This window comes from Phyllostomus discolor, chromosome 1 (assembly GCF_004126475.2).
Source record: "Phyllostomus discolor isolate MPI-MPIP mPhyDis1 chromosome 1, mPhyDis1.pri.v3, whole genome shotgun sequence".
Taxonomy (NCBI): domain Eukaryota; kingdom Metazoa; phylum Chordata; class Mammalia; order Chiroptera; family Phyllostomidae; genus Phyllostomus; species Phyllostomus discolor.
Genome location: NC_040903.2, coordinates 209,162,347 through 209,185,995, shown reverse-complemented (window position 1 = coordinate 209,185,995; position 23,649 = coordinate 209,162,347). Strand labels below are relative to the sequence as shown.

The window sequence follows — 23,649 nt, the reverse complement described above, 5'->3', positions numbered from 1 at the left end:
TAGTTCAAAGCTGCTACTATGGTGATAATCATTTTTAAAAAGTAAAATTATAGTAGATAAGTATTTCGGTGTGTTTTTGTGTAACTTTCTTGACTTTTCTCCCATATATTTCTAGAGCAATTTTATAGCCAACCCTTCTTGATTCTTTAATAATATATTCACCAGTGGCTCTCAAACATTGCTCTGTATTAAAATTATCTGTGGCATACTTTTTAAAAACTTACGGTAAAGTAAATATAAAATGTGTTATCTTAACAGCTTTCAAGTGTATAATTCACTGGCATACAGTGCATGCACATTGTTGTGCAACCATCACAACCATCCAGATGGGCACTTTGGTGTGATTGATATCTATCTGTCCTCACCCGAGGACATGCTTATTGGTCTCTAGAGAGAGGGGAAGGAAGGGAGAAATAGAGGGAGAGGAGCATCGTGGTCGGTTAGCTTTTGTACACATCCCAACTGGGGAACGGGCCCATACCCCAGGCGTGTGCCCTGGCCGGGAATTGAACCTACGATCTTTTGGTTTGCGGGATGATGCCCCACCAGCTGAGCCACACCAGTCAGGGCGTGTGTGATTTAAAATATCCGTGCCCACATCCCGCCCCAGACATACTGAGTACAGATCACCTAGGCTGCGACCTGAGCATTTACTTGGGAAAGACCCACAGGAAATGCGGAAGTACCCAGTATGTTACGCCCGTTTCATTGTTGGATGATCTCTAAGAGAGCATAATAATTTTATGAAGTTAAACTTTTCTGATGAGTTTGTCAGTTCACAACAATTAGGTCACTATCTTTCTAAAATAACATTTCATCTTTTTATTACAATTCTTTTCTATAGGAAGATATAAAGTCATTGACTGCTCATGTCATTGAAAATTACTGGAAAGCACTGGAAGATGTAGATTATGTGCAGACATTTAAAGGGTTAAAATTGAGATTTGAACAACAAAGAGAAAGGCAAGATAATCCCAAACTTGACAGGTAAATTACCACATATTTGAACCTGTTCATTCATGAATGTGAGTGACAAGTTGTGTGGCAGTGGCTCTTTTCTGCTTATATTTTACCCTTGGGCTTGGCAGGGAGGAGGAGACCGCAGGTAGCGAGTAGAAGCGGTAGTGTTGGGTGTAGCGGGCGCTGTCCGTGTTTGCCGAAGGCGCAGGTGAGGGGCTCGCCCTCGGGCGTGTACGGAGCTTGCCGGGGAAAAGAGAAAGTGCCGCTTACGTGGCATTGAGGCCTCCTGTGTCAGACCGATCCGAGTATTACCGTACTTGCTTTGAATTACTTTAAGGTTACAAATTATTTTAAGAAATGTACATTTTCCTAAATACCTGAATTCACATTTTAAAATCCATAAATTATGACTTGTGGATTTCTAATGTTAAGTTTAATAACTGATGTGTAGTAGTATGATTTTGATAATAGGAAGTTGAATTCCACTCAGATTTGGCAGAGGGTGTTTTTAAATTATATGTGAGGTAAAAACTTTGTTAGCCTCTAGTGTATAAATGTTTTATCCCGTTTATCTGGTAAGACTAGATCTAATTCAGAGCAATACTTGAAGTCTATCTAATGAAACTTTTCTGAGTCTGTTTACCCTACCTTCTTCTCTTCAGTATGCGTTCCATTTTGAGGAACCACAGGTACCGAAGAGATGCCAGAACACTCGAAGACGAAGAAGAGATGTGGTTCAACACAGACGAAGATGACATGGAGGATGGAGAAGCTGTGGTGTCTCCGTCTGACAAAACTAAAAACGATGACGACATTATGGATCCAATAAGTAAATTCATGGAAAGGAAGAAATGTATGTTGAAAAGACGGGCAAGCAAAAATGAAGAAGTCTTTCTCTCGGTTTATCCTTGTTTCTTGACACAGTGATTAGTATCCAATTTGTATGGGTCACAACACAGATTTTAAAGATGGTTGCTTTATAGAGGCTGAATTAATAGCTCTGTTGTGAAGGTACAGGCTAAGTTTTCTTAATTTGACTTAAGGAGAGAAAGATTATTTCAGGAAGGGTAGGTAGGAACAGTGAATGTATTGCTGAAAGTTTCCTTCCTTCTCAGTAGTAAAATCCAGTGGGTGATGGTACTGACTGCTTTGTTAAGCTTTGTTCAAAAATTGATGTGCAGTGTTTCTCCCTGGCAGAGGAGTAAGCTGTTTAATTGTGATTTAGTGTCACCTCACTTGGGGGAACTTTAAAGGGTGAGTATGGTTGACAACTGTTGACAATATTCTTATTTTCAGTAAAAGAAAGTGAGGAAAAGGAGGTGCTTCTGAAAACAAACCTTTCTGGCCGGCAGAGCCCAAGTTTCAAGCTTTCCCTCTCGAGTGGGACAAAGACGACCCTCACCAGCCAGTCACCTGCAGCAACTCTGCCGGGTTCTCCGGGCTCGCCTGGGTCCCCGGGATCTCCGGGCTCGCCTGGGTCCGTCCCTAAAAACACATCTCAGACGGCAGCTATTACTACCAAGGTATATTTCTGGCTCCTACCTAATTTAAGCTTCCTCAACAATAATTGTTTTGACTGAGAACCCCTTTGCTTACTCTCTTTTGGAACTGGTTTAGCATTTTTCAACTAGAGAATCATTCTCTCACCACCACCTGAACTTACAAAAGTTGAGAATTTTCTGGAAGTTTTTATGACCGGTACAGAAGTCTGAATACATTCTAATTTTGCTTATTTGCATTTAGAACCTGAGGATCACATTTGTGTGTCAAAACATTTACAGAAATTTAAGATTTTTTTAATAGAGAAATTTAAAAGTTTTTAAGGGTTTTTTTCAATCAATTCTTCCAATTAATAAAGACTTTGGGGGGGAAGATCATCTAAATATCTAGACACTACTAACTTTCTTGTACCAACAAGCAAGGTTTATAAGAAATTAACCATCTATTATTAGTAACATTTCATATAAAAAGGGATCAAAATTTTAACACCAAAAATGTAGGAAAGACACCTCAGAATGAAAACCAATTCTTTTGGTTTCCTTATGCTGCCCGAGACTAGCATAGCTGGCTGGTATTTCAGGCATATGGACCTAAATCAGGAATATACCGCCCATCTGCATGTGTGCGTCACTCTGATGTGAGCAGGGGACCTCTGGCGTGAGGTCCAGCAGTGAGTGGGAGAGATGCTGAGGTGAAGGGACACGCTCAGGACAGGAGCACTGTGGCTTTCCCCCAGCCGTCTGCGTAGAGTGATCCGCAGTGGTGTCTGGAGAGCAGGGATGCAGGGAGTCCAGACAAGATGATGGCGGGGGACGGGGCCAGTCCACCTCCCCAACAGCCAGCAGTCTGCCTGCCCACGTTCCCAGTGGTCTCTTCGCCTTCTGTAGTTTGTCTGATACTCTGTAGACTTCCTTTAAAGATTCTAATCATTAATCTTAAAAACATTTTAATTTAATCGCTAATGTTTGATCTCCTGGGATTTACTAGGATTATAAACTACTAAAAGTTTTTACTCTGGAAAATTTAGGAAATAAATAAAAAGAATGCATTTCAGTTATATATAATCTCACCTCCCAGAAATAGCCACGGTTATATATTGAGGTGGGGGGGGGGCTCTGTATCCTTTATCCATACTTACCAGTCCTTGTTTCTGAACAGGGAGGCCTTGTGGGTCTGGTAGATTATCCTGATGATGATGAAGACGATGATGAGGATGAAGACAAGGAAGACACGCTACCATTGTCAAAGAAAGCAAAGTTTGAGTCATAATAATGGCAACTGCCTACAATCAGTACCTGTAGAAAAACTGGTTCTCTGCCCCTACCCCCTACAAAATCCACAACAAAGCAGTGGTCTCTTGTGAATGACTGACACAGATCAGCCTCACATACTTGACTTCTGCTCATCAAGTGCCAATTCAGCGGAGCAGGAGGAGGGGATACTACACATTAGGGGAAAGACATAAGCCTTTGAGCTCTCCAGCTTGGACCACACATTGCCCTTTTCTCAGGGAAGGAAATGGAAACATAAAGCCAACAGGGCAGGGGTTTTCTAAGTGGATTGACTGGTCAGTTGCTACAATCAATATGCTTTCTCGGACCATGTTTGGGACTCACAAGAATAGGCTTTTTGGCCATAATTCTTAACTAGTTAAGAATGCCAGCAGTTTCTTTGTATAAGAGACCTGCCTTTAAAATCGTACATTCTGAACATTTTAGTCAAACTACAACAGGTTTGGAAAACCTATGGGGGAGGGGCGAATATAAAGTTTCCTCTTTTTTATCTGTTCCCTTTGCCCTTCGAACTGCAGATTTTTTTTAAAGTGGGGCTTTGTCCCTGCTTTATTAAAGATTGAGTGGAATTCTAGATGTGGTCATTTGTGTCATAATTTTTTTTTGTTTCATTTTGTTTCCGATTTTTTTCTCCCCTGAGTGTATGCTTAGTTGAATATATATATTTGGGACCATTAAAACTTTTTTTGATGTAATATAACTTAACGTTGTGCTGGTACCTGTTTTACCATGTGTAATTTTTGTTCTACATCACAGTTCTTAATTTGTTTAGAGTTTTATGAAAGATGGTATAGTTTTTATTGACAGAAGCAGAGTAATCTTACAACTATGTGCATACAAAAGCAATACTATTTTGTGACTAAATATTTTATATTAAAATTTACATCAGCAACTGTCTTGAGAATTCAGGGAAGTAGAGTGAAATTTAAAATTTCAACAGTTTTGTTAAACCTAGAGCCGTGAAATTAGTATTCCAAAGAGATTCTGAAACTTCGTATCTTGGGAAAATGACGGTACATTAAATCAAAATTGAGGATGGATGATTTAAAAATAACATTTGACTTTTGAATAATAAAAAGAAAAGTGAAGAGTAAGATAAATCGTATTAGTTGTATGTTTCGTTCCGTTCCTTTTTTTTTTTAACTACTCCCTTTGGAATACCAGTTGGAGTCGAAGGTGGTGGCTCCTAAACGCATGCCCGGCCAGAGGACCCCTAGACAGGGCCTCAGTAAACAGCATTTTTAAAGGGGTTCTTTTTATCATCTCAGGTGTGCTGAAATTCTTTTAAGGAAATGAAAATAACTACCTTAGTTCCACATGCCCTCACTTTAAGTGAAGATTTTAGAACTTACTGAAGAATTCATTTGCCAATCTAGATAAAAATTAATATCCAGGAAAGGGTACTGTTTTAAGTATCATATACTTGGAGTATCTATCATGCACTGTGTGCTTCTAAACTTCTCTTTTGCTTTACTTAGTCCTCAGTAAATTCTAATTTGTGGTACCAAAAACAAGGTTATTTGAATAGTTGGGTAGAAAGTCAGAAAGCAACGTTTGCTACAATCCTGGAAAGAGTTTTGTTGTTAGCTAATTACTTATTTTTAATAGCAACTTTGCATAATTAACCAGAAGAATTTAAGTGTATTTCACTGCAATACAGAGCTACTTCTGAGTCACAAGTTCTGGCTATTAACAACTGAAGTTTATCAACTCACCTTGCAAATACAGAGAAGATAAACTTGACAGGATCTAAGTTAATTCCATTATGTCTTTGTTGCCTAGGAAGAACTATGAGATGTTTGTGCTTTAGACATACAGTTTAAACTCACCTTTCTCAGTACTTCCCTGCCTTCATACTCTGAGGGTTCCTGGGTAGAGGGAAGAAGCATCCTTTGCCTTCATCAGTTGTAATCTAATATATATAAGTATAATTTTTTCTTAAAGGAAAGTGACCTAAGTCTTTTTTTTTTTTTTTAGACTTTTATGTACTTATTTTTAGAGGGGAAGGGAGGGAGAAAAAGGGAGAGAAACATCAGTGTGTGGTTGCCTCTCAAGGGCCCCCTACTGGGAACCTGGCCCACAGCCCAGGCCCATGCCCTGACTGGGAATTGAACCGGCGACCCTTTGGTTTGCAGGCTGGTGCTCAATCCACTGAGCCACACCAGCCGGGGCTACTATATATTTTTAAGAAGCTAACAACTATTGGCCTTCGACATTTAGGAGATGCCCTTTCATTGATGGACTATTGTGTTTCCTTAGTGATTATGGTTACTGAAGCAAAAACTGTGGCAAAAACAATATGCTATAATAGGAGAAATGAGGTCTAAAATAGCTTGTCATTTCATTGAAGAATGTTAGCCAGAAACACAACACTTAAAATGGACAGTTCATCTGACTCAAAAGCCAACGCTTTTAAGCATAGGCACTGTCTCAATAACTGGTGTAAATATGTACATAGAATATTTTCCATTTTAATGATACTTCTTAGTTCTTTTGCTCGTTTTGTAATGTTTAAAATGAAAATTCCACTTCTCGAGAGTGATTAGCAAACAGTTTCTGAAAAGACGGTTTTGTAACGGCTGTAGGAAACCCCTTGCCATCCCGATGTGTCTGGAAATGCTACCCTGGCATTTTCGTTGACAGCGGCCTGGTGGTTTTGCCCTGCCCGACTGTGTCCAGGTCCTGCGCTTGTTCCCAGAAACTCCAGCTTGCAAGGCACTTTCTGTGAATTTGGAAATGGGGAGTCATAGAGCAGAGGGGGAACATTCCTTTTGGTTTGGTTTTGTTGTTTTAACTGATTTAAGCAGTATTCTCTATAAAGCTTGCAAAATTAGAATGGCAGGTTTAAACTTAGAAGATTATTTCTCTAAGTGGAAAATTTTCCAAATTGTCTACAATTTGTAGTACTTAACCATTAAAAACTGTTTAAATAGCATCGTCAAAATCCCTTTTGGAAGAAAAGTGAGGACCTGTAAAATTCTTATACAAGGTTATATTAACTTTCTACCATAACATCTGTATTGAGCAAGAGGATTACAAAAAATTTACGGGACGGATTACTGTCTACCAGGTACACCGAGAGGTCAAGACCGCGTGAGGCGGTGGACACTCGTCCGTATGTTGATACCCAGTGCTACGTCAGTGTGGTTTCTCCTTGGCCTTACTGCTGCTGCTTCATCTTGGCTCTTTAGAATGTAACTCTTAGCCTCTCTTCAGACAGATGATGTCTTAACTACCAGAGTCAGATGTCTTGTTCCTTAAAATAGCTCTGGTTGGAGACAACGTTCCTTGACCTTTTCACTCTCCTTGGAAAGTTATTCCATGGACTCATAGCGCATAGTTATTTCTTCAACATGATGCCAGCTGGGTTTTTGTTTCCCTTCTTTCTATTCCCACCATTCAGAGGAGGAAAAAAAAACCCACTGCCTGGTGAAGGTCGCACCCTACCTGCCAATTCAGTGGACCCCTTCTGTCTTCAGAGTACTGGACACTTCCCACTTCAGCAGTGTTGACTGCAGGCTGCTGGCTTCTTGATCTTCCTCTTGGCTTCTGTTGCACCCCTGTGCTTTAACATTAATGACCTTTCTGTCTCTTCATAGCTCCCTTCTTTACCCCTTAAATGCTACGATTCACTGGGCTTCTGTCTTGGGTACATACCTCCCCAAACTCCAGCCAGGCCGCATTATTTGCATGTCCCTGACCCAACCATGCAGTGCCCTAAAAGACTGACTTGAACCTGTCATGTGCCTCTCTCGATGCTCTCCTTCCTTCCTTGCCTGCTCATGAACTTGTGTTCACCTTTCCACATGCATTAAGTGTTCCCTGGTACTCCATCCTTGAAGAAAGAGTATGTTACAGCCTTTTCAATTTTGTATTCCATAGTACCTAGCATGACACCTAGCCCGCAGATGGATCGCCAATGTTTACTGGATAAATGATTGTAAGACTGAACAGTATGCGCACAGAATATACAGCCTGGGGAAAGTCGTAGCCGATGCCCTTGCGCAGTCAGAAAGTTTGCTTCAGCCCTGGCTGGTGTGGCTCAGTGGATTGAGCACCAGCCTGCAAACCAAAGGGTCGACAGTTCGATTCCCAGTTACAGCACATGCCTGGGTTGCAGGCCAGGTGCCCAGGAGGGGGGTGCACAAGAGGCAATCACACACTGATCATTCTCTTCCTCCCCCTCTCTCAAAAGAAAAAAAAGTTTGCTTTATTCTTGACCACAAAATTTCCTCTTGTGGATATAAAGGGAGGACTCCAGACTTCTGTCCTTTGTACCTCTGAGCCTTAGATGAGTAGCACAAACAGTTGTATTTTAGGTTCAGTAAATTACCTCATCTTGATTCATTTCAACAACACCTGAAGTTCTTACAGAAGCTTTCCCGGTCTATTCATCCCTGGCTCCAGCACCTCTTAACTCTTAGAGTTAATAGGTCATAGGCCTTAACGATGTAAGTACAGACCCCTGCCTTCTGTTGCTGGACCTAGCCATGAGCGACAGATTTCACAGACCACTCACATACTAGTCTGATGTTTACTAAATCCCATGCTCTTAAACTTCATAACATCTTGGTGTATTTCCTGAAATGTGGTTTCTAGAAGGCAGGCCCAGATTTGTGTGGTTTCTCTTTGTATAACTGTTAGTACAGTAACACAGATGGTGATTAGGTACATAGGTGGAATTCACCAGAAGAAAACAGGCGATAAGTTCCTTGAAGTCAGTCTTGTTTTTTGGGGTATGACACCAAAGCAAAGGCAACAAAAGCAAAAATTAAAAAATGGGATTCTATCAAATGAAAAAGCTATACTGCAAAGGAAATCAAAATGATGTTTCTCACTCCCTTCCCTCTCTAAAAAAATAAATAAAATCTTAAAAAGAACCTACTGAATGGAAGAAAATATTTCAAATCTGGTAGGAGCTTAATATTCAAATATATGAACAACTTACAGAACTCAATAGCAGCAAAAAAAATCCAATTAAAAATGGGCAAAGGATCTGAATAGATATTTTTGCAAAGATGATACAGGAATGGTCAACAGTTCCATAAAAAGATGCTCAACATCACTAATCATTAAGGAAGTCAAAGAACAAGATAACCTCACACCTGTTAGAATGGTTAGTATGAGAGAGAAGAGGCAGAAATGGCTGGTGAGGATGGAAAAAAAGGAATCCTTGTGCACTGTTCATAGGACCGTAAACTGGTACAGCCACTGTAGAAAACAGAAGATTCCTCAAAAAATTAAAAGTAGAACTATGATCTGATCTTGCAATTCCACTTCTGGGTATCTATCTGTAGGACATGAGAACACTATGTTGAGGAGATACCTGCACGTCCGTGTTCAGGGCAGCATTATTTAACCTGAAGGATGAATGCAAGAAGGTCGTGATGTAGACACACACACACACACACACACACACACACACACACAGGAATATTACTCAGCCATAAAAAGGAAATCCTTCCATGCTAAGTGAAGTAACTCCGAGAGAATGACAAATACCGTGGATCTCACTTGGATGTGGAATCAAAAAACAACAACTAATAAAAGAAGAGATTTGTGGTTACCAAAGACAGGAGACGGGGAGGGGAAATTGGAGAAAGGGTCAAAACGTACAAACTTCTGGTTGTAAGTTCAAGGGATATAATGTACAATGTGATGACTACAGTTAACCTTGCTGTATGGTACATATACGAAAGCTGGTAAGACAGTAGATCCTAACAGTTCCCCTAACAGGGAAAAAATATCTATGAGGTGACATGTTCACTAAACCTATTGTGGTCATTATTTCACAATACAGTTGACCCTTGAATGACACGTGGTAGAACTGTGTGGGTGCACTTACACATAGATTTTTTTTCCAGTAAATACAGTTGGCCCTTCATATCCGAGGTTTTGCCTCTGGATTCAACTGAGGATCAGAAAACAGTATTTTCACATTCCCAACCATGTTTTCCTAATTGCAGGTTGAAAATACTGTTTTCAATCAGTGGTTGGTTGAATCCACAGATGCAAAGGGTGAACTGTAGATTTAAAGTTACACGCAGCCCTGGCTGGTGTGGCCCAGTGGTTTGAGTGCCGGCCTGTGAATCAAAGAGTTGCTGGTTCGATTCCCATGCCTGGGTTGTGGGCCAGGTCCTTGGTGGGGAGGGACATGAGAGGCAACCACACCTTGGTGTTTCTCTCCTTTCTCTCTCTCTTCCCCACTCTAAAAAACAAACAAATATTAAAAAAAAAAAAGTACATGCAGATCTTTGACTTTGTAGCAGTCGGTTGCCCCTAACCCCATGTTCAGGGTCAACTGTGTACAAAAAAGTCAAATCATGTGCTGTACACCTTACACTTAAACTCTGTTGTATGTTATTTGTGTCTCAATAAACCAGAAAAGAGAAAAATTTTAATCCCGATACAAAGCTATAGTCAAAACACGGTGGTTACTGGCATAAAGACAGATACATAGATTAATGGGATAGAATAGAGTCCAGAAATAAAACCCTTTCCTATGTGGTCAAAGCATTTCGGCAAGGGTGCCAAAACCTTGCAGCGGGAAGGTCTGTCTCTTCAACAGCTGGTGCTGGGAAAGCCGGACATTCACACACAAAAGAATGAATGAAGTTGGACTCTTACCTCAAAAAGGATCAAGGACTTAAGAGTAAGACCTAAAATAATAAACTCTGAGAAGAAAATTGTAGGACAAATGCTTCATGACACTGAACTTGGCGATGACTTCTTGGACATGACAACCAAAGACAGATCCACCAAAAGAAAAAACAGAAAATGGACTTTATGGGAAATTTAAAAATTTTGTCCAGCAAGAGAAACAATCCACAAAGTAAAAGGTAACCCACAAAATGGGAGAAAATACTTGCAATCACATATCTGATATAAGAGTAATAATCAAAGATATACACAGAACTATTGCAACTCAATGAAAAACAAAAAGTCCCATTCAAAAGTGGGCCAAGGCCTGGAATAGACATTTCTCCCAAAGAAGACATGTGAATTGGTCGATAAGCACATGAAAGGGCACTCAGCAGCATGAATCATTAGGGAAGTCCAAACCAAAACGAATGAGATACCACCGTAAATCTATTTGGATGGCTACTATCAAAACAAAAACCAGAAACAATCAACTGGGCCAGAATGTGGAGAACTTGGAACCTTTGAGCACTGTTGGTGGGACACAAAACACTCTAGCCGCTATGGAGAACAGTGTGGAGTTTCCTCACAAATAAAAAAATGGAATTACCATATGATCCAGCAAGCCCACAATACCAGAAAGAACTGAAAGTAGGGTCTTGGTGGGTATTGTACACCTATGTTCACAGCAACATTATTCACAACAGCTAAAACATGGAGGCAACCCGAGTGTCCACCGATGGATGCATGGACAAGCAAGATGTGATCTATACATAGAATGGAATATTTAGCTTTAAAAAGCAGGAAAATTCAATATTCTACAATGTGGAGGAAACTTGAGGACAATAGACTAAATTAAATGAGCTACTAGTTGCAAAAAGATAAACTGCATGACTCCTCTTACAGGAGGCATTAGTCAAAATCCCAGGGACAGAAAGGAGAGTGGGGAGCCGCCCGGGCTGGGGTGGGGGAGAGAGTGGGAGTTACTGTGTAATAGGCACAGAGTTGCAGATTGACCAGCTGAAACCATTCTGGGGATGGATGGCAATGAAGCCACGGGAACGAACTGTATGAACTGTACGCTAAAAAGTGGGTGTGGTGGTAAATTTCATGTGTATTTTAACACAATTTTTAAAAAGTAACTTCTGCCCCAGCTGCTGTAGCTCAGTGGATGAGTGCCAGCCTGCAAATCAAAGGGTTGCTGGTTCGATTCCCAGTCAGGGCACATGCCTGGGTTTCAGGCCTGCGTTACGGGCCAGGTTTTCCAGTTGAGGGTACATGAGAGGCAACCACACGCTGATGTTTCTCTCCCTTTCTCTCTCTCTCCCCCTCTCTAAAAATAAATAAATAAATAAATAAAATCTTTAAAAAATAAACTAAAATAAAATAGAAAGTACTTTCTATTATGAAGTAATATATGCTCCTTATAACAGAAATCAAATACAGAGACACATTAACAGATGGCCACTGCCCCACTGCCCCCACTTTGTACAAATACTTTAAACGCCTATCCTGTAATATAGAGGCCATTAGCTTATGCCGAGAAGCCAGCATTTTCTGATAGGGTGAAGACTCGTTTTATCAGAATGAAGCTAATTAGAATACTGCTTCTGTTTAGCAAGCAATGTATAAAAACAGAGAACTTATTTTTTATGCAGAAATGAAAGGAAAATTTTAAAAACAAAGGGTGAAAGTCTCAGACAAAGCGGAAAGAAAAGGCCAAGGGTATTCTGGGAGATGGAGGGGCCGCTGCTTGCTTAGTGGTGAGCATGTAACCCGTGTGGCCGAAACGGGCAGAAGATGAGAAGACACAAGGACTATGATGATCATGAACCTTTGACATGCTTCACCTTCAGCCTCAAAATCACTCATATAACTCATGTAGGGAAAATCTTATTCTGAGTTTAGAGAGTAAGACATTTTTAAGAAGTAACTTGTCAGCCCTGGCCAGGTGGCTTGGTTGGTTTGCTAGCATCATCCCATACACCAAAAAGTTTGCAGGTTCGATTCCCAGATCGGTGCACATACCTACGTTGTGGGTCCAATTCCTGGTCCCAGGCTTATAGGAGGCAACTGTTGATGTATCTCCCCCCCCTTTCCTCTGTTTCTTAAAAAAAAAGAAGAAATCAATAAACATATCCTTGCATGAGATTTTTTTAAAAGAAGAAGTAACCAGTTCAGGTCACTCAGCTCTTCAAGCCTTCCTACCCTGTAACCTGACTACCATTCCGTTTCCGTGACCCAGGAACAAGGATGCTGAGTCAGTTGCTGACTGTGAGGGTGTGGGGGTATCCAGCCAAGAACTGCGGAAATATCAACGGTCATGAACCAACACACAGCAAACGGACCCCCAAAGTCCTGACCTGCTGTGGCCTGGAGACTCACCACCCTGTCTCACCAAGGGCTGTCAGGAAACTTTTGTGCAATATATGGATCATGGTGAAAGATCGTGCTCATCCAACAAATAACTTTCAAAGTCCCCTCCTCCTCTTTCCAAAAGAATTAGGGTCAATGTGAAAAAAGTCCTGGCCGCACAGTCATCCCTCACTTTATAGGACAGGGGCCTTCCAAATAAAGATGGGTGTGCGGATACAATTTATACCCATTTTCCAGCCGATTTTCCGAAAGGAGCAACGAAGGCATTAATGAAGGAATTACGGAATTTCTGGTGCACAGGAACACCACGGAGTCTCGAAGTGTTAGTTCCTCCGCAGTCTCCCACTTTCTTTGCCGTCACTGGCTTCCACACTTCTCTTCAGGAACCCCTAAACTGTCCGTTTGGCTCCTGGTGCCACCCTCGCCGCCTCTCCAGCCCGGCAAGGTGCGCTAGAACTCGGCCGCAATACCACATTTCGCCGGTAGATGCCGCAGCCCTAACACTGAACAGAGCCAACTTTGAAATGACTAACCCAACCCGAAGCCATGTAGCGCGGACTGTACTCTCGCAGAGCCTTGCGCTAGGTGCTTCGGGTCCACTCACACGGGTAACGCGTGAAAATTAAGTTAGTTACAGCGTATAAAGTGCTTTGAACAATGACCGAACTACAGTGTGTAATTACCACCAGTCCAAGGTAAAGTGGCAGAGGAGGACAGGAACTCGGGTGCAGCGCAGCTGTTTCAGCAGGGAAGTCTGGGCCCGGGTTGCTTTCCCTCCAGCTGGGGCCCTTGTCCGTTTTTCCTGTCGCTTGCCACCAAACTGCTGCCATTTCCCCCAAGTTGGAGTCAAGAATTTGTCTCCTTTCTGGCAAAGTGGTGGTAGTGTTGGGGGTGAGGGGACTGGTGTCACAGCTGGGCCCGGCCCACGTCAGTGTGGCCACACCACCGGCTTGTTAAAGGAACTTCTAGAAACTATACAGCCTGGGAAGTGGCACTGTGTGCGCGCCTACAGTCTAAACTCAATCCAAAGTTTCCTCCTTTGTCCTCTGGGCCTGCGGCCCCCCCTGCGAGACCCACCCTGGCACGTGAGGCGCGCGGGCTTGGCTCTCCCACCCCTGGCGCGGACTGGGCTGATCGCGGCCGAAGGGCTGCACCTGCCTGGGGCCCCGCAGTCCCGGAGTCGGGCTCCGCTGTGTCCAGCCTACGGCGGCCGGGACGACCTCTGGAAGGAGGAAGCCCCAGTCCTGGCACGAACCCGAGGTACACAGGCGGGGGCCAGCGCCCGCGCGCTCCCGTCGGCACTTTGCCCCGGGGCCTCGCAGAAGACGCGCGCGCGCAGGAAAGCGCCACGTGCTGGGGCCCCCAGCGCGCGGAGGCTGCGCTCCGCGTCGGCGCGCGCCGACGAACCCACGTGCGGGCAGCCGGACCCGCCCCTTGGAAGCCCCTACCTCACGCACGTGCGAGCCGCCTCCCTTTCCCTGCGTCCGGCTCAGCCCAGCTCTGCCCAGCCCGCGCCCCACTCCTGGTACTGGCACCGCGAGGCGGCGCAGCGGCCGCCTAGGGCTGCCAAGAGGCGGGGCCTCCGCCCTCATTGTTCCGAGAGGGGGAACTCACAGCCCGGGAGGGGGGAGGGGCAGCAGGAGCCGAGGAACGGTGGGCTAGCGAAAGCCTTTGTCTCCAGGGCGCGAGGCGCAGACCGTAGACCGCCGCCCGCCGCTGCCGGAGCCGCTTTGTGCCGCGGGGCGCGGAGCCGGCGGGCGCAGCCTCAGCATGGACGTTACCGTCTCGGAGCTCATGGAGCTCTTTCTGCAGAGCCCGCTGGTGACCTGGGTGAGTGCGCCTTGCTCCCCGCCTCATTGTTGGTGCACCGGCTCCTCTCCCGCCCGCCTGCAGTTGCCACAGACCCGACCCTTCCGGGGTCCGGGCAGTCCCAGGACTCGGGGGTTCAGCAAGTTTTTCCGGCCCGGGTCGGGGTCCGTGCCCGGGGCTCCGGAGGCTTTGCCTGCCTTTGAGCCGCCGCTCTGGTTCAGGACCCGAGGCACTCCCGGCCCGGGGCTGAGAGCGGGTACACCTGTTCCTGCCTGGGCGCTGGGCTGCGGGTCGAGGAGCGGATAGGGTCGGAGTGGTCACCACGTCCTCTGTGGCTTGACTACTCGGGAAAAGGACCCACTCCCCCAAAATATCCTCGTGTAGTTTTTGAACCCAAACCAGCCGGTGAATGGTGGTGACGGGTGGGGGATTGGGGTCTCCGAGTGGGAATGTCTGCAGGCTGGGGTGGGCGCAGCGATTTTCAATGGACCTGAGACGTGAGAAATTTATTGAAAAGCTCCTTTATTTTTTTTCTCGTTTCTGGGACGCTGGAGAAAAGTGGTGAGGAAGTTTTCCTCCTGCTGTCTCGCGTCTGTTGCCTGGAGCGGGACAGGGAGAGAGGCCCTGGAGAAGGGTGGGCTTGGTGCCCACTGAAGCTTGGGTGGGCGTTGGGTGACCCCGTCTGCCCACACGGGCCCCGCCGGCCTTGACCGTGGAGAGCTTCAGACTGTGCGCCTGGGGTGACTTCTCCTGCCTTTCTGACCCCGTCTTCCTCCTTGCAGGTGAAAACTTTGGGCCCCTTTGGAGACGGCAACCAAGAACCTGACTATGTACATGGATTTGGTGGACGGCATCTTTTTGAACCAGATCATGCTGCAAATGTAAGTAGTCTTCGCGGTGGGAAGACACCAATGATACTTCAGGAAGTTAAATTGAAGGTTGTGGAAATGGAACCCGAGGTTGCAGTGGGAGGGATCTCTGCACGTGGGGCCCATGGTATCTCAGTACAAGTGCCTTTTGCTGCTTCTTCCTTAGGGGTGAAGAACTCAGGACAGGGGGGGTGGGCAGCTTGTTGGATGAAGGAGATTTGGAATGGAAGGACTGTCAAACCCTGGGTGTAGATAGCGTAGTTAACTTCAAACTCAGGTACTTTTAATGTGGTTCAAGCAATGAAACTAAAGCCTTTTGGGGGGGGCAAGCAACTGTAACAGACAATGTCCGGTTACAGGAAGTGCTGGGGGTGGGTTGGGAGCATCTGTGTATGACTAAGGTTTCGCTCTGGGCTAGGAGGCCTGTGTTTCTGTGCTCCCTTTCATTTTATCTTCCGTTCTGTTGTCCCCTAGCGCGTGCAGTTCGTTAAGTCGCTTCTTGTGACCCGGATTTAAAGCCGCTGTGGTAGGAGAGGCACAGGGCGTCAGAATGCTTGGACCCTGCAACTCGGCAGGGTCTTGGTGGAAGTTACACCCGTTCGTTAGCATGCGTGTGTTGACCACATCCTTTCCTGTTGCTGAATTCTGCAGAGCCTGTGTGATTGACAGCCTGCCACATGTAGGTGTCGGCCCCTGCTGCTTCATGCTGTTTTTAACTCAGACACTGCAGGGGATGTGCTGGGACGGAGGGTCGGGTGATTCATAGGCACCTGAAGGCGAGTAAAGCACCCTGATGTTCTCGTGGTGAGATCGACCCCCCGTGCTCACCTGCCACTGAGCAGGTGGTGCTCCGGCTTCACCCTGTAGCTAGTGAGGAGCCGCTTCACTTGTGGCCCACGCAGGAGGGGCTTGCTTTGGCGTATTCAGGAGGTGGTTTAAACAGACTTACCTAAAAAGGTCTGTTTTAAGAATTTTCCCAAGAACATCGCTTCTTTGTTTTAATAAGTCACGTGGTACCATGCTGTGGGAGAGACACTTCAGTCTAATGGTTTTGGTGTGTGTGTGTGTGTGTGTGTTTCTTACCAAAAGCACTCCCAATCTTACCAATCCTGTGTTTGATTAGATTCTAAGTGACCAATCTTCTGTTGGCTTGGCAGCGCTTCACCCAGGTACTGATGAGATGAGTTTTCCTGGGGTTGGCCCGTGGCACGGTCAAGTCCTGACATTACCCCCCACCGTTCTGTAGACCCTGAACGTTACTGTATTCCATCGGTGCAGTGACCAGTGAGACTTCCACCTGCCCACCCTCAAGCCCAAGACGTCTAATGAAAAACCACCAGCAGCATCCCCAGCCTTTCCGGGCACGTTCACACCCAGGCAGAGAGAGAACAAAAGCCTGGGACTGTTTCTCTTTCTGCAGCGACCTTTGGAATTCCTGGCGCTTTTACCACTTGCTTGTAAACCAGGGAAGCCTGCCGGACGCCCCTTTGAAAAATGCCAGCTCATCTTCACACTTGGCCCCTGGCTGGAATGGGTTTGAAGGGCTGGTTCCCTCCCCTGCCCGATTTCAAATGTTATTCTCCTCTCTGTGATTTGTCAGGGTGTCCGTCTGGACGTGGGAGCGGACTAGTCCGTTCGCAGGTGTCGAGGCCTCAAGCAGTGTTTCCGGGTCCTTCCAGCCGGCTCAGGCATGGAAAAGGGGCAGCCCAGAAGCTGTTTGGGGGGGCTTTCCAGAATGAGGAAGCCAGGGAAGGCGTGGCCCCCCGCAGCACCCGGTGTCCTGGTTGGGCGATCAGAATCACCGTGCTCCAGGTGGTAGGCAGGAGAGCCTTGGTTGCCTTTGGAAGTGGGGTGGGGGGCTGACCGGAAAAAGGAGTATGGGAGGCCTTTGGGAGGAGGAGGAGGAGAAGTTTTCTATATGTGGACTGGAGTGTGTTTCATTTTTAAAAAACTCATCAAGTTGTAACTTAAGATGCGTGCATTTTACAGTATGTAAAAACTCCTTCAATTTACCAAAAAAAAAAAAAAAAATCCAGCCGTAGTGTAAGCCGCTGGCAGCCAGCCTGGGTCTGCCCTCCAGATATCTCCCATACCAGCTGCCTGAGGCCAGGCTGCCACTCCGCACCTCAGTTTCCTGACCTATCAGGTGGGCAGCAAAGGACCTCCTTGAAGCGATGGTGGTGAGGCTGCGATGAGATGATGTGTGAGCATCTAGCACAGTGCCCGCTACTTCAGAGGTCCACTTACGTGAGCTCCATCTTAATCCAGAAGGGGTTGGAGGCATCCCGTAAGGCACAGGTGGCAAACACAAGGCCGTGGGCCGAATCGGCCCTCCACTTTGTTTTATCTGGCCCAGCACCTTGTTTCTGCCTGGCGGCATCACCGAGCTCTCCCTTAACTGTTAAGGAGTAGTTCCATGTATACAGTCCTAAAATCACATTCGGCTGTTTGTAGGCAACCTGGAGGCCGATGTGGCCCCCGGTGAAAATGAGTCTGCCACCCCTGCCGAAGGAGTCGGGTTTCTCCTCCAGCGGCTCTCCCATAGTCTTAGTCTTCCGGAGTCCTGCGTGATTCCTCGCCTCAGCCCTCTCCCAGCGAGAGCTAAGGCAACAGTGGACTCCGGGGCCCACGCCCTCGCCGCACACCTGGCACTATACTTAAGCTGAACCTCTGTTTTCGCTTTGCCGAGGGGAGAAACGGCAGCTACCTGGCAGTAAGGCTCTTCTGCTTTCTCTTCCCTGCCGGAAGCTGCCGCGGTGTGCTCCTCACCTGTTTGGGTGGGTTCTCCCCAGGTCGGTAGGACGGAGAAAGAGAACAGTCTGCTCATGGCATGCTGGGGCTCAGATAAGAGGCGTGTGTTACCTAACACTTCGGAGCCATATGGAGGCTGCCGGGGCCCACGTGACAGCACCTGGGCATTGTCTCTGGCAACCGAAGACGGCTGCGGGAGTAGTCTCTTGGCCCTGGCCTCCCGGTGACGTCAGCGCCTGGAAGCAGGAAAGCCCTGTGAGCTCAGCTTTCGGGGGAGGCCCAGATCTAGGCGAATTCCTGATGGGAGCGAGGCTTTGCGTCGCGTGGACAGAGGTGCCTGGGAAAGGCGCTGAGTATCCCCTCTGTCAGTGCAGAGTCTCTGGGTGCCTGCTGGTACCCGGGGGAAAAAAAGATGTCGGATTCTCGTGGGACACGGTTCTCACTGTCTCAGGAAGACTGTCTCAGAGCTTTGACTCTAGCCTCAGGCAGACAGGTTCGAATCCCCCCTCTGCCACTTAGTGGTTTGTTGCCTTCAAGTCTCTGTGCTTCCATTTCCTGGTCTGGGTAAGGGGAGAGGGTGAGTTACAGATTTGGGGAGGGTTAAAAAAGATCCTGTGTGTAGAGAAATGCCCAGCAGATGCCATCATCGTTGTCGTTACCGTGGAGCCAGACCGGGTTTGAGTGTGTGTGCACAAGCGCGTGCTGGCGTGCATGGCCTTTGGGCGTGTCCGCCTTTTGATTTGACTCAGATTGGAACCGGCAGTCCTCGACCTAGTGGTATATACTTCCTGCAGCGCGCAGAGGTGGGGTGACGAGGTCCTGGGCAGAGGGGGGACAGGCCTTCCTTACCCACAGTTGACTTTTGTTTCCATTTGGCTCCTCATAACCTTTTTTTTTTAACCCTGAGAGCCTCAAAGCAGGGAGTGTTAATCAGTGGTCAGGATGATTATCTGATTGCTCGTGCAGTAGGTGCCGAGGCGCTTTTTGGAGCGTTGCTTCAGTCAGCTGTTGCTCTTCAGGACAGGTGAGAGCAGAAGCAGAGGTGGTCAGAGCCCAGGCCCCCCCCCCCCCCCCCCCCCGCGCTGTGGTGCGGGGGACTCAGGTGAAGTGCGTGTCCACGGGTGTGCTGAGGCCCTTCGGCCCCTGGCGCTCCCGGGGGGGCGGGGGGGGGGAGGGGGTCTGACTTAAATGAAAGCTGAGACCACGCAGCACAGAGCAGAAAGAGCCCTGCGTGTTCTCTGCGTTCTGTTAGGTTAAGAAGCGCGTCTGTCACGTTGTGAAATTGCCCCTTAGCGCTCAGTGCGCTGTGTCGGGGGAGAATGGCACCTTTAAGGTAAATTATTTTGCCGCGCTCGGCGCACGTCTGCTGCTGCTAAAAGCGCCTCTGCGGTTTAAATGCCGAACGCCTCCTCTGCTCCCGAATTAGTTCCCACCGAACTGGTAACCCGTGTTTTCTCCGTAACGGATGGCTCCACGGGCATGGGTAACGTGTGGATGGCCTGGCCACACTCCGTTACTAGGTGGGGACCGTGAGAACTGCCGTCACGTGACGGTTGAAGAGAGGTCCTCGGTTTCCCCGAGGCACCTGTGCGCCTGCTTTAGGGAGCGGGAGGAGTGCATGGAGCACATGGCTCAGCATCGCGGGTACCGTGTAAGGGGGTGTGTGGGCACGCAGTGCAGTGTGGGGGCTCACAGAGCAGCGATCCCGCGTCTCCTCGATGGTGGCATTTCACGGTCTGTATTTAGTTTTGAACTACAGTGGTGCCGTGTCAGGGCTCCTGCGAGGACCAGAGCAGGAAAGAGGATGCACACAGAAGCCCCTCATGCTTCTCCTCAGCGGAGTGGGCAGGCCCCGCCTCCGCTCCAGCCGCCCTCGTGGCTCCAGGTCCTTCTCAGGCGTTTCCTTGAGAATCTGCTTCTTCTCCCGTATCTTCTTGAACCTGTAGAACGCACCTTGCGCTCGCTCACCCAGCTCCGTGACGAGACGAGCAAGGGAGGGTGCATTTGATCGGGGAATGGAGGCATGTATGTTCGGTGGCATCCCCACGCCTGGTGGCTGTCGTAACAGGTTCCTCGAAGTAACAGCAGGAGGTTGCAGCAGGCTGGTTCCCACGAGTTCCGCTGCTTTGGCCTCGTTTTTCTTTAATGTTAGCCGGCTGTTCCCCGCCTCTGGAGAAACCAGTCAGTTCACGTCGGTCGGTTCCTCGGTCACGGTCAAGTACGAGGCAGAGGAACACCTGCTATGTATCTGTCTTTGCGGGGATCTTCACGTGGGCTTTGCTTGCACCCTGGACAACTGTGGTGCCGACATCCCCGCGGGAACTCGGCCTCGCGAGTGCCGCGGCAGCCTGTCTCTCCACGTCACCCGCCACCACGCTCGGGTCTGCGACACGAAGGGTTAAGGCATCCGCTTTTTTTCTCCAGGATTTTGACCTGTCTGGGCCGCTTTTCCGTGAGCGTTCGTGATGGTCGGCGCCGTTTGAGGGGGAAAGATTTCAGCGTGGTCTTTGTCTGACATTCTGGCCGTGACCGCTGCTGGGGTCCCCGGCCCGGCAGGTGTGGCTGCCACAGACCCGGCCACAGTGCCTTCCTCTCCTGGTCAGCTGCTTGGGTCCTGGTTGAATTTTACATTTTGTGTGTGTGTGTGTGTGTGTGTGTGTGCGTTTAAATTGTACTTCCCGTGACATTCGAAATTTCCATTTGTAGATTTTTAATGTGCCAATTTCATACCACTCACTTGCTTTGAGAGGAGCCGAAAGACATCGAGGCTGATTTCCATAACTCCCGAAACCCCCCTTCGTTATCGGGGGGGCTGGTTTCTGCAGCAGGAGGAAAGGACCTGCCACTCTCCCATCACACCCGCTCCCTGGGGGCCCTCCCGCGCCCTTATCACAGGGCTCGGATGACAGATGAAACCGGGAAGATGGCCCTCATTTGAATTAGCCGTCTCTCCCTGTGTCTTGGGACAGAAACACGGTGGGGGGGAGGGGGCTTTGTTCGGAGAAGCCAGAGAGAGGTGGCAGCTCAAGCGTCCCATTGTGTCCGCAGTCCTCCGATAGGAAACTGTTTTGGACACTGAGAGTGTTGAGGACTATCCCGTACGCACAGAGATGAGTGAAGTTATCAGTCCCTTGATTCAGGTTTCTGGTTTCAGCGCCACCAGACCTGACTTGCGCCTGGGGGCAGAACACAAGGACGCTCTGGGGGTTTCCCACGTGAATTACTTGTGTCTCTGCCGTCGGCAGCTCTCGTAGGCAGCGGTGCACACCGTGTAGTGCCCCAGACCCAGGGTGTCAGCTTTCCGGGGTAGAATTGTGTCCCTGGGTGTAAAACCAGGGGCAGGCCCAGCCCAAGGCCGTGCGAGTGAGAGAGGAAGGGAACTCCCGTGAGGTGGAGCAATAATGATTTTTGTTGATTTAAATCAGAAAATGCACCATTCTTTCCCTTCTTCTTTCTTGATAGTTCATATGTTATGGTTGTTCAGCTTTTCATCAGCTTTGGCTGATTGTCAAAATTCGAACAAGTCTGAATCTTGAACCGTCTTTGGGGGTAGGTTATTGATTGTTACCCAGCGTCACTTTGCGGGTCTGCATTGACCCTCGGTGGCAGTTAATGCCGCTGCCAGTGGCAACGGAAATGACATTGACTGAGGGCCCAAGGCGGGCTCGGTGCTTGGCGTGGGCGGGGGGGGTGGTGGCTCATCCACGGTCCGTGGCTGGGCGGCGGCAGGACGAGGGTCCCAGCCGCACTAGCCCGGACTGGGGGAGGGTGGAGAGGTGGCGCAGGGGCCGGGAGGCGCCACGTTGATTCCATGCTTCTCCCCCAGAGACCCCAGGCCCACCAACCAGCGCATCAACAAGCACGTCAACAACGACGTGAACCTTCGCATTCAGAACTTGACCATCTTGGTGAGAAGCATCAAGACCTACTACCAGGTAAGGGCTGCTCGCTGTCCGCCTGCCGGGAGTCCTGCTGTGCGCGGCCGTGTGTCGTCACTTGGACGGTTTCCCCACAGGAAGCCCAGAGGAAACGGGGCCCGCGGTTGGGTTAGGCGTCTGCCCGCTGATGCTCACTCGGCGTGTGTGTCTCCCTGCATCTTTCCTCCCGCGTGGTGAGAGGGGTCGGGTGCGGGTTGCTCTGCTTTGTCCGGGCACGTTCTGCGAGCGGCGTGCCGAGCGTCATCCCGAGAGGTGAGGGCCCCGGCGATGAGCCCTGGTTCACTGCGGTGGTGGCACCGGGCCCCAGGCACTTGGGGAGTGTCGGGAGGGGCACCCTGACGGGTTATCGGCACAGCTCAGCGAGTCCTTGCACGGCTGGCTGCAAGGGGTTGAAGGAGATAGGAGGCTGCGGAAGGGTTCCCGTGGGGCCAGGACTGTAATCGAGGAGCCCCCAGCCTGCAGCCCAGAGCGCCGGGTTCCCCGTGTGGCATCCGCTTGTCAGGTGCGCACCCCACCTCGTTAGCAGATAGCCAGTGGGCAGGAGGACCTGACGGGGCGGGGCTGTTAAAATGCGCAGCCCAGCCTGGGGGCGGGTCAGGTGAGAATCTTTGGTGTTTATGATCCTTATGCGGTCAGCACTGGTGCAGTGTGGACTTCCACTGACCTGCAGGGCCCTGGTTTCAAACTGTTTCTTAGCACTGAACCTCCCCCTCTCTGCCCCACTGCCCCCATCACACATATGAGGTTTTCTAAGGTCTCAGGTGAGGCCCAGTGACTCTGATTGACTTGGGGGTTGGGGGCCCCCAGTGCACTCTGCCCAGCCCCCTCCCTCCCTCCAGGGCGTCTCTGCCTGGTCCTGCGGCCCCAGGGAACATGGCTGGAGAACCACTCACAGCTCAGTGACAAGTCCCAGGTGCATGCATGCCAGGGTTTCCCTGAGGTCTTGGCCAGACTTGGCCTCTGAGAGCGGCTCTTAGCACTCGGCGTCTTGGACTGTAACTTGGTCTTGGTCAGGGTTTAGGAGCATCCCCGCTCTGTCCTGGGGCCGTGGCCGCTGGTTCTGAGGTCAGTCAGGCCGACCGTGTCACTGTGCTGGGGCGCCAGGCTGCACACAGGGCCCAGCCCCTGCTGAGGCTTGCGGCTGCTGCAGGGGCCTGTGCTTCTGACCCCACACGAATGTACAACGGCTGGGGGAGGGGGGAGCGGACAGGGTCCTGGGTTTTCCCAGACCATCGTTTCCATCCCCCTCCCACTGGGGTTGGGTGCACGAGAGGAGACTGGGGGTGCTGGGTGCCTTGCCCAAGTGGCCGGTTCAGAGCCACCTGGGCTCATTGCATGGACAGTTGTTGGCAGCACAGCACTGCGGCTCTGGGAGCAGCCTCCGTGTGGCTCAGACCGGCCCCACCCTTCCAGTTAGGAATGCCCGCTGTGCTTCGGAGGGGCCGGGGTCAGCCGGGGGCCTGGGAGAGCTCAGGCTGTGGGCCTGAAGTGGCTTCGTTTCTCCGTCTGAGGGGA

The 23,649-nt window shown here is 48.8% G+C and overlaps 2 protein-coding genes across 3 annotated transcripts in view; both read left to right on the top strand.

The window, feature by feature from the left end:
• The window catches only part of PPP4R3A (protein phosphatase 4 regulatory subunit 3A), a 37,563-nt gene extending 32,984 nt beyond the window's left edge, over nt 1-4,579 (top strand). Inside the window, exons 12-15 of one of the 2 annotated variants that reach the window (XM_028508143.2) lie at nt 845-987; nt 1,623-1,813; nt 2,257-2,483; nt 3,619-4,579. In XM_028508143.2, coding sequence (XP_028363944.1) covers nt 845-987; nt 1,623-1,813; nt 2,257-2,483; nt 3,619-3,729 — 672 coding nt within the window. In that variant the 3' untranslated portion in view covers nt 3,730-4,579. The remainder of the gene's footprint in view (nt 1-844; nt 988-1,622; nt 1,814-2,256; nt 2,484-3,618) is intronic. The other variant, XM_028508142.2, reaches the window with a different exon arrangement.
• Nucleotides 4,580-14,418: 9,839 nt separating this feature from the next.
• CCDC88C (coiled-coil domain containing 88C) overlaps nt 14,419-23,649 on the top strand; it is a 110,408-nt gene continuing 101,177 nt past the window's right edge. The window contains 4 exon segments of the mRNA XM_028507641.2: nt 14,419-14,597; nt 15,359-15,393; nt 15,395-15,457; nt 22,023-22,131. Coding sequence (XP_028363442.1) covers nt 14,538-14,597; nt 15,359-15,393; nt 15,395-15,457; nt 22,023-22,131 — 267 coding nt within the window. The 5' untranslated portion in view covers nt 14,419-14,537.